General features: G+C 30.3%; 2 protein-coding genes across 3 annotated transcripts; one reads left to right on the top strand and one right to left on the bottom strand.

Moving 5' to 3' along the window:
• Positions 1-41: 41 nt before the first annotated feature.
• LOC121118805 (uncharacterized) lies at positions 42-1,625 on the top strand. Its single transcript, XM_040713393.2, has 2 exons — positions 42-197; positions 257-1,625. The coding sequence occupies exons 1-2, from the start codon at positions 134-136 to the stop codon at positions 1,138-1,140; spliced, it is 948 nt and encodes a 315-aa protein (XP_040569327.1). The 5' UTR covers positions 42-133; the 3' UTR covers positions 1,141-1,625.
• A 7,456-nt stretch (positions 1,626-9,081) lies between these two features.
• LOC121118583 (uncharacterized) lies at positions 9,082-12,711 on the bottom strand. Of its 2 annotated transcripts, XM_071888070.1 has the most exons (4): positions 12,605-12,711; positions 10,360-10,568; positions 9,832-10,301; positions 9,082-9,773 (listed from the first exon to the last, which is right to left on the bottom strand). In XM_071888070.1, exons 2-4 carry the CDS (start codon positions 10,542-10,544, stop codon positions 9,712-9,714), a joined length of 717 nt encoding a protein of 238 aa, XP_071744171.1. In that variant the 5' UTR covers positions 10,545-10,568; positions 12,605-12,711; the 3' UTR covers positions 9,082-9,711. The 2 variants fall into 2 exon arrangements, with proteins under 2 accessions (XP_071744171.1, XP_040569098.1); XM_040713164.2 differs by lacking the exon at positions 12,605-12,711 and having other exon boundaries at positions 10,360-11,222.
• Positions 12,712-13,525: the final 814 nt, after the last annotated feature.

Raw genomic sequence — 13,525 nt, 5'->3', positions numbered from 1 at the left:
AGATATGACGTCATGAGTAATATCTTTTTCGTCATGATTTGCCCACTATTTAGGATACCCGGGAAATTAATAATAATAATAAATACAGCTTACAAGTTGAAATCTCGAGACTGCGATCTAATACTTATACTAGATGGAGGAGTTCGACTGGGAAGGAGGTCTTCCTCAAGACACAGCAGCTGAAAAGGAGAACAAAGGTATTCAGTTCATCTATATCTATGCAAGTTTTGTCCTGAGCTAAATTCCTCTTTTTCAGATTTGGCACAAGCTCCTACTTTGGATATAGCACCGATCAAGAAGCGAATTCAGCGTAATCCACAGCCTAAACTAAACCCAGAGCGGATTCTAGGTTTGAATGGTTTGGAGAAGCTGGAACGTACTTTCTCCGACTTTCGATTTAAGGGAGAGGGCCATGAATTGGAGGATCTGGAAGGGATCATGAGTCGTTTTGAGCACTGGGCTCATGTCCTCTATCCCAAACTTCCCTCCATGGATGTAATGCAAAGAATCTCACAACTCGCCAAGAAACGAGAAGTTCAAGTCAATCTCAAAAGAATTCGCAATGGCATGGAAACTACTTTTCACCCAAGAAGAACGGATCCAGGGGACCAAGAATTGGATGATCAACCTCCAGATCAAACTTCTAATCTGGAACAAGATGATTACTTCCAGAAATTAATACTCGAGGCTGAAGCAGAAGATGCAGCTAGGGAGGCTACGACATCCCAACAACCTATTACCACACAAAATTTGGATCTTAGTGAGCAAACATCAAGCTTCAATCAAGTCCAAGATACTTTTTCTTTCGACAAACAACAAAGCTTAAATAGGCAATCATCTCCCGAACTCAATGCTGATACAATATCTACAGATTTATTACGCAAATATGATTCGTCTGATAGTGATGAGAATGACAACGATGAAAAAGCCGCCTCTTTAACTAATAAAAGCGCTACAAATCTTCAACTGCGAGAAGAGTTTGATTCTGATGATGAAAACTTGGGATCAGCATTAAATCCTACCAATGTTAGTGAGAGAAAGCGTCAGTTCTCCCAGAGTGACAGTGATGAAGATGACATAGTTAAAAGAAAGCGTACAAGCAAGGTGATAGATTCAAGTGATGATGATGATGAAAATTAAGAATTCAAAATACCTCTTTCAAATTATAAACTACTTAAATTCTTTGTCAAATCAATTTCAATATTGTCCTTTAATATACGTACATAATATAATATATTTAAAGTAAATAGTTCAAATCTGATTTTTCTATTTGATCACTTCATCATTGGATACACACGTCCTTTGTAATATTTTAAACTTGTATTTTTTTGTTAAATTGAATTGATCTATTTTTGAAGTATTTATAATTATGTAGTGACTACATACTTTCCATTCAATGTATGAATCTATCTTTTTTCTTACAAATGTTTTATTCCACTTATTAATGTTGATAGAAATCATTGTTTTAAAATAATATCCTTTTATTGGAATTAATATTTTATACAATAAATATATTTTTTCTTGGGGTTTCAAATATTGATTGATACCTATATTAAGAGATACTCTTAAAGTAATTTCTCATTTTTACTTTGGATTGAAAATAAAGTTAGTTCTCTAATTAGGAACATTCGGTAGTGTGGAATCATTTTTTTTAATCAATTAATCTTGGTTTAAGTTTTTTAAAAATCAGAATGGTGCTTGGTACTTTCGCTTAAACTGTTTTGCCTCAAGGGTATGTCTCTTTTATATTAATTCTCTAATTATAATTTTTATTATTATAAACTAATTTTATTAAACGTTTTTTCTCTGGTTCGAATTCCTTACATAGTGAAATGTTGATACTATGAATGTATTGAATTTTTGGGGCATGACTCGATCATCATTATTCTAACAGGAAAAAACCATTTACTGCGTCTTACAGTAATAAACAATGTATATCTGGAATCAAAGGGAACATCAATTTTAAGCAAAAATAAAAAATCGGCACGTATAAACCTCATCTATTGATATTTTAAGGCAAAAGTAGATAGTGTTCATAGAATGCCTACTAGTAGTATCTAAAGGACTCTTGGGAATGAGTGGACACTCAAGGCAAGGAAGGTAGGGTTTAGTAGTTCTCAATTTTGATTGGCTTAAAATTAGAAGCTGCTATATGTTCCTCGAGCTAGGCACACAGCCAGTGAGGGAAGTTAAGGAGTTTGTTTGGATTCAATTGTTTATTTTCCCATTACCGCTCTTTCCCTAGGGTCCTTTAGTAGTACTACTAAAGGACCCGAGGGAAAGAGATAGATACAGAATCAATATTATTGAAGTTGATAAATGTATAGTACTCTCATATATCAATATTTAGGCTCATCGTACCAATTATAACTGTTGGAAGAACAAAAGTGGTTCTATCGATGAATTCAAATCGAAATTATATACTTATAATTATTTTATTATTGTGCACAGAATGTAGAACATTTGTCCATTAAAAATTAATAGTTTAATTTTAAATTTTCTAAAACCATCAACTTACTTTTTCCCCTAATTTAGCTTCGAATTTTTTAACTTGTTAATTTTTATACTAAATTAATAGTAATAGTAGAATTGATCGTTTTATACTAGGTATTTTAGTATTATTAACTTATTATTGATTTATATCTTAAATTACACTGGGGAACAATTAGGGGGGGGGAGGATTTTGTACAAATGAATTAAAGACAATAATCGAATTTATCTCTCTAAGTGCAGAATCCAAAACTGATCTCAGTTTTTCTCTCAATCATCTAAATTCTGAAATATCTGGGATTATAGTTTTTAGGGCCTATTATTTTCAGTCATTTTTTACACTAAAAACAATCCCCAAATTAAAATTAGGATTAATAAAACTTATGTGAAAGTGTTTTTAAAGTGATCCCATTTTTTATGGGGGGGTGTACTCTGTCCAAACATGTTAGCTAGATATGTAAATATATCAAATAATAAAGATGAATAAAACAAATATACAGGGATGTTACAAAATCCCAATTTACGGAGAGGGGAAAATCTTGCAGGAGGCGTGTGCGGAAGTCTAGAAGTGTTTTGAGGGTCTCTGTAGAAATGCTGGATGTTTATTACTTAAATTGGGAAAATAAATTTGACTTCATTAATTTTTAATGTAGATAAATTCTTAATCTTTCACTCAGTATAGATTTTTTTTTCATTCCGAAATTTTGTATAATCGAATAATTTACTGGAAAATAAGTTATCTCAAGATAGTCTTTAAAATGACAAATAAGGTGTAATGGATTAAATAAAAATTATAATGGACATTAAAAAAGTTATTTTTCTAGTATCTTGTAAAGTTTCCAAAAAATATGTTTATCAATTTTAACCTGACATTAGCACCTTCAATCTTTATTATTGCGCAATATGAAAGTACTTTGTCTTAATTTTTAACCTCTCCTTTTTTTCAATAACTATCATTAATTGTCTGGAGAGCATGGGAAGATATTCATATTATACAATTCAATTACAGGTATTTAAAAATATCATCTTTTGTACAATGCTGTACTCTGTAATTCATGAAAATTTCATTCAATTCTCTTGATGTTTAAGAAAGTTGTGTTGTTTTAATTGAAATATCAAATTAACGCCGTCTTTGTTAGATACACAAAGTAATAAGTTTTCTATACTTATGCTTTGTTTCGAAAAGAACAGGAATATAATTTCTTGTTGATCTCTCGTCGTTTAAATAATATATATATTGGCCATTTTATTATTTCTATGAAGAAATTTTGGCTATTTCTTCATATAAATAATATGAGAATTAATCACAACTACTCTTTTAAACAAATGTTACTAAGCAATATTATGATACAGTATCGAATAAAATACTATGTAGATTATAATAATATGTAATTTATTTTAAAAATGGTGAAGAAATAATATAACAATGATAGTCGGCGAGTATATAAGTAGCTAGCGGTTGGTGTGATATACTTTTTTGGCTAACTACCAGATGATTTCGGGTCTTTTTTCTGTTTCTTTTTGGATGAAACGTTGCATGACACAATAAAGATAACGACGTGCTCAGTCTCCCCCTAAACCAAATACAAATACTAATTTGTAAATTTTTCTTCAAGATATTCTTTAAAATCTAATTTTTAGGAGTAAAAATAATTTTTGGGAGGATCAATAATTTTGTAATAATGTGATCAGTTTTTCATTGTATTTCCTATAACTTAAATCATTTGCAATATTTATTATTTTACTATTAGTTAGTATAATTCTATTTAAAAAAAAAATATGAGGTTAAATTTGAGACAATATTGTGACGCTTAGTAGAAAGAGGTCAATTGCAACAAGTGTTGTAATTTTCCCCGTATAAGTTTACCTGACGTCATAAATTGCATCATAATTAGTGATGGGAAAACTCCAGAGAAAATTTTTCGATGCGATACTAGTATAAATTACTGATTTCGATTCTAAAATATTTTAAATAATAGTTAAAAATACAATTTTGCCGTAAGGGGCGTTCACAGGATAATATTTTAGGGTAAGGGAAGGGGCTGGTTTTTGGAATTTTTTTGGAAAAAATTAGAAAAATTAAGTCAATTTAAAAATTAATTTTTTTATAGAAATATTTCTAAAACTCCCAACTGTTAAGAAAAAATAAAAATTTTTGGAAAAAAAATTCGAATATTATTTTTTTTGGAAATTTTTTTCAAAAATCCCCAGTTTTAACATTAAAAATAAAAAATTGTAACAAAATTTCCAAAATTAAATTTCTAATATAAAATTTTTTGTAGAAAAAAATTCAAATATATTTAGTTATTCACAAAAATTACAATTTTTTGTAAAAAAAAATGAAAAATTTAATTAAATTTCAAATATCAAATTTCTTATAAAAAAATCAAAATATTTAATTTTGGAGGGGCCTATTTTTTTTCCTAACCTACCAAAGTAATAAATAAGAATCGGAAACGCAAACTAAATATTATTTTCCCGATGCCGATTCCAGAAAAACGTCCCCTCACTAATCATAATTGAAGAAAACCCCATTTTGGAGGCTCAAATTGGATGTTTTTTCTAATAAAATGGACAAATTTCCCATATATCTTGATTAAACTCCATCAAATGACTTTAAGAAAATAAAAAAAACCTTTACACTTGTATTGAATACTACTTAAGGTCAATGATAAAAACAAATATTTGAATCGAAGTAATATGTCCTACAAATCGCCAGATTTATATTTGTATTTTTTTTTATCAATTATGAATGAGATAAGAAGAATAATTAGAGAAAAAAATCTAAATATTTGCATTGTAATAGTTAAAATTTATCAACAATATGGATATAAGAATTATAACGATGTAATAATTGATTTATAATCTATTTATTATGGGTCACGTAAGGTTAAGGCCCTTTTGTTGTTGGTCTCATTTTGACATCTAATAGCTCCCTATTTCCCTTTATATTAATGTACAAAGGGGTTTTATTGTGATAAAACTTGCTTGTTTTATGTTTAGGTACCCAAAAATATCTGTTGATAAATAAATTTTTAAATTTTAGTTTATTTTGTTCTTAATTTTGTCAGCTGTGACTAATAGAAATATAAGTTTATACCATAACGCTTTTCCCGCTGATGTTTGACGTCCACTACGCTTTATAATAGTGACGTCAAAGAGTATATACTCTTACTATTAATCGTATAATTTCTTGCATTATATAGGCTTGTGAGCAATCAGGAAAATATTTGGGATCCGATCAAAATTGCAATCAGAAATTCAATGCGATATAGTGATATAATAAACAGGGCCATTTGCGATCAGAGATCCGATCAATTTAATTGCAATCACATTCAAATATACAATTTCTTTAAACCTATATATATATATATACCTTTTTAATTTAAATAAACGATTTATACACCTTTTCAAATGTATGCATTTACAATATTTAACTATAAAAATAAAAATATATAGTCTGCAGGCGAATAATATAATATCTGTACTAATCATTGACATTATAGCTCTTAATTTGACATTACAGGAGCTGCTTCTCAAAGTTGTCTCTCAGCCTCTTTCTAGTCATCCTTAGGACCTATTTAGCCTTGGAGAACAAACACTCGCTGCTGGCACTACTGGGAAGCAGGACATTGTATCTTTGAAATACCTTTTTAACCCTCAAGTAGGCCAAGACCATTTCCGGACCTTAAGAGTCATCAGTCAGGTATCGTTCTACTTCCTGCTTGGCCGTATCCATCTTTTTGAGACGTTTGGTCAATAAATTACTCTCTTTTTGCACATCCTGATACAGCTGGCTGGATGATTGATCTCCATATAAGGTGGTCTCCTCAAGAAGGAACTGTTTTGCTTTTTCTTGAGTCTCCTTAGTAACAAAGGCTACTTTGAATTGAGGGAGACCTAAGAATTGGATGTGTCGAGAACGAGACGAGAACAAAATCATAAAAAAGTAGTCTCGAGAACCACAGCACTATTACATAATTTTGTACAAATCGCAATTTTTTTGCTATTTCTTTTGCGATATAGCAATATGAAGATCAGGACTGATTGCAATACTGCGATCAGCAATATATTATCGCCATACTGCAATTGATCGCTGATCAGAAAAAACTCCAATCAACAAGCCTGGTATTATATGGTGTTAATATAGAGTTTTATTTTCTATGACGTCAAAATCTCTCTGTCTTGCCCAGCAGTCGGTACAGTACATCAAATTGAAAATTCTTGGGCTCGAATTTTTTAGCAACGGCTCTTGTTTTAATGGCTTTTTACCAAACTGAGCCTGTGTAAAAGTGAACCGAGACCGAAAACCAAAATCGCAAAAACTGAACCGCTGAACGTGAACCAGGCATAACCTTAGTTTTAAGTTTTTCTACATATAAACAATGCAATTTTTCAAATCATAATAATAATAAGTGTAAAAGCTTCAGGTCACAAAAAATGAGGGTCCTTTTTGGAACTCTCTAGGCATTTTCTCAAATAAAGAGGATCCAAAAAATTTGGAAACATTTTTATTGCTGTATTATATTTGCTTCCTTAAAGGTGGAAAAAAATTGTGAATGATAACGGTTGGCGATTTATAAAACCCATTTTTTTTTTACTGGTAAACCAGAGTTTCAATGGTATAATGACCATTTTTAAGTACAAATGTTTACAGAAAACGACATTTTGAACTCGTTGGACACATAAATTATTTGTTAATTGACATTGTTAATGATCACTGAGAAGTAGAAGCTTTTGAGCAATATCAATGAAGACAATTCCTATTAATTACGCTCAAAATTGGTACAGAATGTTCCGTAGAAAAAAAAATCTACTTAGTTGTTAAGTGTAATTAATTTTTGGTGGGATCATGTAAATAATTAATAATTTTAGTTATATTTTATATATAATTTCCACCGTACCGCTATAAACAACATAACCAATTATTTCTATAATTATAGGTTATAGTTGTCATGACGTTTTATCAAATTAGCTGTGAGATGAAGGAAATAAAGACAAATCCTACTCTGCATCAACCAAGGGCATAAAAGTCCGTTTTTGATTTTCAATTCTACTTTAAATCCTATAAATTATAAATCCTTAGCAATGATGTAAATCCAGTGTGTTTTTTAGATGGCCCGATAAATTGTAATTGGTAATATAAAGAAAGAAGTCCTTGTTGGACTAAGTGTGGAATTGGGGATCAAATTCGGAGTAATATGTCCTCTTTTATATCTTTTTCTCCTTTCTCTCTTGTCAGAGCTGATCTAATGAAACGTCAGGATCATTATCAATGATGTAAAGCCGGTGTATTCCTTAGCTGGCCCATTTTTTTTTTTTTTTTTTTGGTAACCTGAAGAATTAATATTCTTTTCATAAGCAGTTGTCATAATTATTTAATTTCTGAGCAGTGAACACTCTTTCCTAAATAGGTTAAATTATATTCAAAACCTAATTTAACATTCGTATGTGCTCATAAAATACCTTGTCATATATAACCCTGAACATTGGTTGCAGAGTTATAATTGCAAGTCCTTGTTGGACTCAGACTAGAATTGATGATCATCATCCAACATTCTAGAAAATGTCCTTGTTTAAATCATTTTCTCTTTCCTCCCTTGTCAGAGCTGATTATAGCAGTAGTAATTCTAGCAAATGTCCTTGTTTATATCATTTTCTCCTTTCTTCCTTGTCACAGCTGATTGTAGCTGATCTAATGAAACGTCATGAGCATTATTTTTTTTCTCCTCCTAAACATTCTCCAAATTGTAAGGGTTACTATGTTAATTTTCGGTTTCTTTTTTTTTAACATGCCCATTCTACACAGGATTTTCACCACTGCATATAACTTTGTTAGGGGCTACTCTTTCGACGTTCACACACAGGACATTATCAAGTCATAACCTTTATAATACTACACAACCTCACTTCCCTAAAAAAAAAAAAAAAAAAAAAAAAAAAGATCCAAAATAAGTAGGTAGTTAACTAATTCTTCCGAACTATGGAACTATTTTTCACAACTTAACAAAAGCTATTTATAATTCACCAAATCAATATTCAAAACTCTGATTAGTGGAAAAGGAGAGGAAACATCTATAGCTGACAAAAAATATATTGTGTATTTTTGTGTTAGTGAGGTATAAAGCTTTAGTGGAATAAGGACGTGCTGGAATGATAGTTCGGCTTAGACCGAAATATAAATGAGTCCAATTTTTTTATAAGACCGATTAAGACAGATTTTTTCTTAGAAACCCGTCTAGATCAAACTTCTTTAAACGACCGAATGTCGGGAAGCTGATATTAGGAAAGTTTTTTTTAATTTAGTGATATCTTAAGTCTCACTTTCTCTTTCTCCTGGCATTTTTAAAAAAATACCTTCACTACATTGATATGTTAAGACTCGGTTCAGCATCGAATTTTTTTTTCTGTTTAGGCCTAATTCATTTTTTCTAGAGCGATTTTTTCTGTCTCACTTTGTGGACCAATTTTTTCCTATGGAGCGATTTTTTTCCGGTCTCTTTTATTATGAGAGCCCAATTTTTTTTTGGTTTTAGATCAACCAAAAATCAAAATCAAAAGTACACGATATGTTCTAGAAAAAATACTCTATACTTATACTATAAATTTATTCATTCGATTATACAAGGAAATCAGTTGATTAATACGTAATAAGTCGTAAAAGTAATAATAATCCGTTTCCTCGCACATTAGTTTGTTTTATTATTAAGTGGACTTCTATGTTCTTCAAGAGTAAAAAACCAAAGAAAGGTAGAGGGAATCGAAGGAAAATACTTCTAACTTAATCATCCATCTCAAGAGATGCTCAATTCAGAATTCCATATTCCACAGGAGACGGCAGGATTACAATTCATCAGAACTATCTCTGTTTAAACTGCGTATGACGTCATTGTACTTGAGAAATACACATGATGTCATGTTATAAACAATTTATCTATAAAATCGGTCTACACTTTAATTTTTTTGTTGGACCAACAAAAAATATAATGGTCTCAGACCGGTCTAGGATTTCCAGACCGAAACCCAACACTAATATACACATACATAAATTCAAACATCCAGATAAACTTTGCTTTATTAATATGGAAGAAGAAATCAAACAGACCACTTTATAATTTTGTATACATATGTGGATCTTAAGCATTTTTCAATATATTTCCTTATCACAATTAATTATTATAGTGGTATTTGGCGATAGCGATACGTACTTGCTTAGCCCGACTAGCTTTTGAGAATGAGAGGCTCTGATTCTTTATCAGAGGAACAATAAGTGAAAAAATTTCCTGGCAAGAAATAATAAAAATTATTCATAAATATGTGTGCATATTACATTTAACATACTTTCAGGTGTAGTCACAATCCCCCATTCTTTAACATTTCTTCCATCATCCACAATAAATTCCCGATCAGTTAATGTATTTGCTACATTACAAGCTAACATACAAGTCAGGCCAATCAAGCTAAAGAGTATGTGAGGTAATACAGACGTTTCAGGGACTAAACTATCAAGAATGGCCCATCCACCTCTCCATACAAAAATAGAGGCAAAAAAGGCTATACATGTCATGCATACATATTTTATACGAGAACATATATTATCGGCATCAACATCCGGAAGCAAGTATTTGAAGTACACATGCTCGATGACAAAGGTAAAGATTACAAGTAAATACCCAACAATAATAAAGGCCCAATCATTTTCCATATTAAAGGAAGATTCAGATAATTCCCATACAGCCCACCAGAGCACCACAGGTATCAAATTTAGAATGTTTGTGATCAAATGGTCTAAAAGTCTTACGAGAGTGAATCTAAAAAGACAAGAAACATAATTTTTTTTTTTCATGCATATTACTTTGTTATAGTTACTTAAATGAATCATCGACTTTTTCATTTGTTCGAAGAATTGTTACACTTCTGTAAACACTCACGATTGAATCACTTTGTAATATTACAGGATTTCCCACAAGATTTCGAGTAGATTTGAAGATGATAAGACAAGGAAGCAAAAATAGTGCAGTTGCGTATCCAGATTTTGGTGAGTAGCATTCCATATATTGGAGTATGTCGAAAACACACTTCCATATAATGACAGCAATATAAGATTGAATTATTAAAAATATTCTTAGAAAAAATGATCGATAATAACTTTGAATTTCAATATCAGTTAATGAGGCTACTAAACCAAACACGCTGCGAATAATGACAAAGGCTGATAAAAAAAGCCATGGCTGAAGAAAGGAACTAGGAACTCCTGTAATTTTACAGTCAGGAGATGAAATGACTGATATACTCCATGTAACAGAATGATCCCATATCCACCATGAGCCATGCCAAAATAGCAGCGATGGAACAGATGACAATAATAGTATAATCAAGTCTGACAATTTTAAAATGATTGGCGACATCTTGTCCCAGGAAAGTTCAAATTGTCACTTCAGGAGATGAAAGTACATCATCAAATTCAATTATGTCATTATACAAACAATTACACAATTACTTCGATTACATTATGATCAGAAATATACACTATAATACATAAAAAAATCAATTTGTAAACGACATTGGATGACGAGAGCGCTCGTACTCTTTCTCATTACCGACAGCTCATAATTATTAGTGATGGGACGATTAATCGGAATCGGAGAATCAGGTACTTTTGCTGGAATCGGGAACGGCATCGGGAAAATAATATTTAATTTGCGATTAAAAATTTATTACTTTTATTTAACTATTGATTACTTTTCCAAGTTATGAAAAAAAATAGTCCACCCCCCAAAAATTTTTGCTTTTTACTAGAAAATTTGATATAATTACTTCACAAAAAAAAATTAAATTTCAAATTTTTTCCCAAAAAAATACATTTTCTCTGAATAACTCTGTATTTTGGAAATTTTTCTACAAAAAAATTTATATTGGAATTTTTGTTTCCAATTTTTTTTTATATTGGAAATGTAATTTTGGAAATTTAAAAAAAAAAATTTTTTACGATTAATGGAATCTTTCAAATGTTTTTAAAAATATGTATTATTTTGATAACAACTGGGAATTTCGGAAATTTTTCTCCAAAAAAATTATTTTTTTTGTAAATAACCGTGTTCTTTTGAACTTTTTTTTCCAAAAAATTTAATTTTGTGTGAATTGATGCGGACTTAAAACAAAAATTGAAATATCAAATTGAATATTTAACATTTAATTTTTTAAATTTTTCCCAATATTTATTTTGATTTTAATTAATTAGAATTTTAAAAACTAAAAAACCCCTCCCCACAAAAAAAACCGATATATATATATATAATTCTGCAGACACCCCTGATAGCAAAAGGGTATATTTTAACTAGTATCTAAAATATTAAAGAATCGACATGGGAATTGGGATTTTTTTTTGGAATCGTCTCATCACTAATAACTATCAACTAATAACTTACTTATACTCATACTCAAGTAAATACCGCGTGTATCAATTTACAGATACTAAAAATATAGTTACAATATTATATTATTGTAAACTAGCAGGAAAACGCTATCTTAAAGATAGACAATTAATAATTAAAAAGATTTTATTTATGTTCCGTTTGTTTATGTAAAAATTCTAAACTAAAACGATCTATTATAAATATAATTATATAATAGGTAAATTATTATTGTAAAACAACATTGTATACACCATTTTTTATAGTTTCTATCCATTTGATTTAAATATAATCAACCCTGCACTCCCTTTTGACACTTATGCAACAACATAGTGAATATGTGAAAATACTGATTTTGGTACATAAATATGAAGCAATATTTTCAAATGTTGTAGCCTGTGATTGAAGATAAATATTAAGATTAACTCGCTAATCCTCTTCCTCCTTCATTTAACTAATTCCCTTTTTTAATTTGTATTTAATATACGTTCTCACTTTTTCCGTTATGACAATAATTTATTTTTGGACTTTTGATTTTTTGATGCATTCTAGAATTTACAAATCGTACCTTTAAAAAAACACTTTGAGGCACGGGGAATCCATCTTGTTTTATAAAAAAATAACTTATAAGCGAAAAAACAAACTTGTCCTCCAGAGCCCAGGAATCCGATTTAATCAGAACAAAACATAGTATTACTTACGTATCTTAAAATTCTAAACAACTTTTATTTTATGTTTAAAGTCTATATATGTCTTCCTTTTTGAAATAAATGCGTTTTTATCATTGTTTTTCTAAGCGGGACTTACATACGCACACACACATAAATTATTTAAATTATATAGGATTAATAGAGCTACAATAGTAGAATTAGTCATAAGTGTTAGGTTTCGGCCAGGAAATACTAGACCGGTCTGAGACAGTTATATTTTTTGTTGAACCGAACTAACTTATTTCAACAAAAAGCTCGGTCTTGACAAGTATCATAAAAACTTTGGTTTAGATCGGTCCGAATGAAAAAATTGCTCTAGATGGGTCCAAAGGAAAAATTTGGTCTAATTCGGTCCAAAAAAATCAGTCAAGAACCATTTCACAGATAAATTATTTATCACATAACATGATATGTAAGTATAATGACGTCCTATGAACTTTAAATAGACATAGCTCGGATGAATTTTAATCATATCGTCTAATATGTCATTAGGGGATGACGCTTATAATGAATTGATTGAAAACAGATTTGCCAAAAAAAATTCCAACGCAATTAAAAAATAATAATAACCACCCAACCTACATTTTGACGAGTCGCAAATACAGAGAAGATCACTCGTAGAGATATTATATCACTTGCAAGTCAAGTATTTGACATACCGTTTGTAATGAAATTCAAACAAATCCTACCTACGCTATTTTACAATAAGACTTCTTGGGATGAGAACCTATCAACCAAAACAATAAAAGGGGATAGTGGTAAACTACTATCGATCAAGAACCTCTACAAATCTTTAAAATCTCTCGTTTCCAAGATGGATTGGGATCCGACTGAATTTCTTGCTATCTTTGGCGTCACGGAGTTAAAAAAAAGTTTGGGAGTTGCAGCTTATATAGTGTCAAAAACAGGACA

This window comes from Lepeophtheirus salmonis, chromosome 5 (assembly GCF_016086655.4).
Source record: "Lepeophtheirus salmonis chromosome 5, UVic_Lsal_1.4, whole genome shotgun sequence".
NCBI classification, from domain to species: Eukaryota; Metazoa; Arthropoda; class Copepoda; order Siphonostomatoida; family Caligidae; genus Lepeophtheirus; species Lepeophtheirus salmonis.
This window is presented reverse-complemented; position numbering and strand designations above follow the sequence as displayed.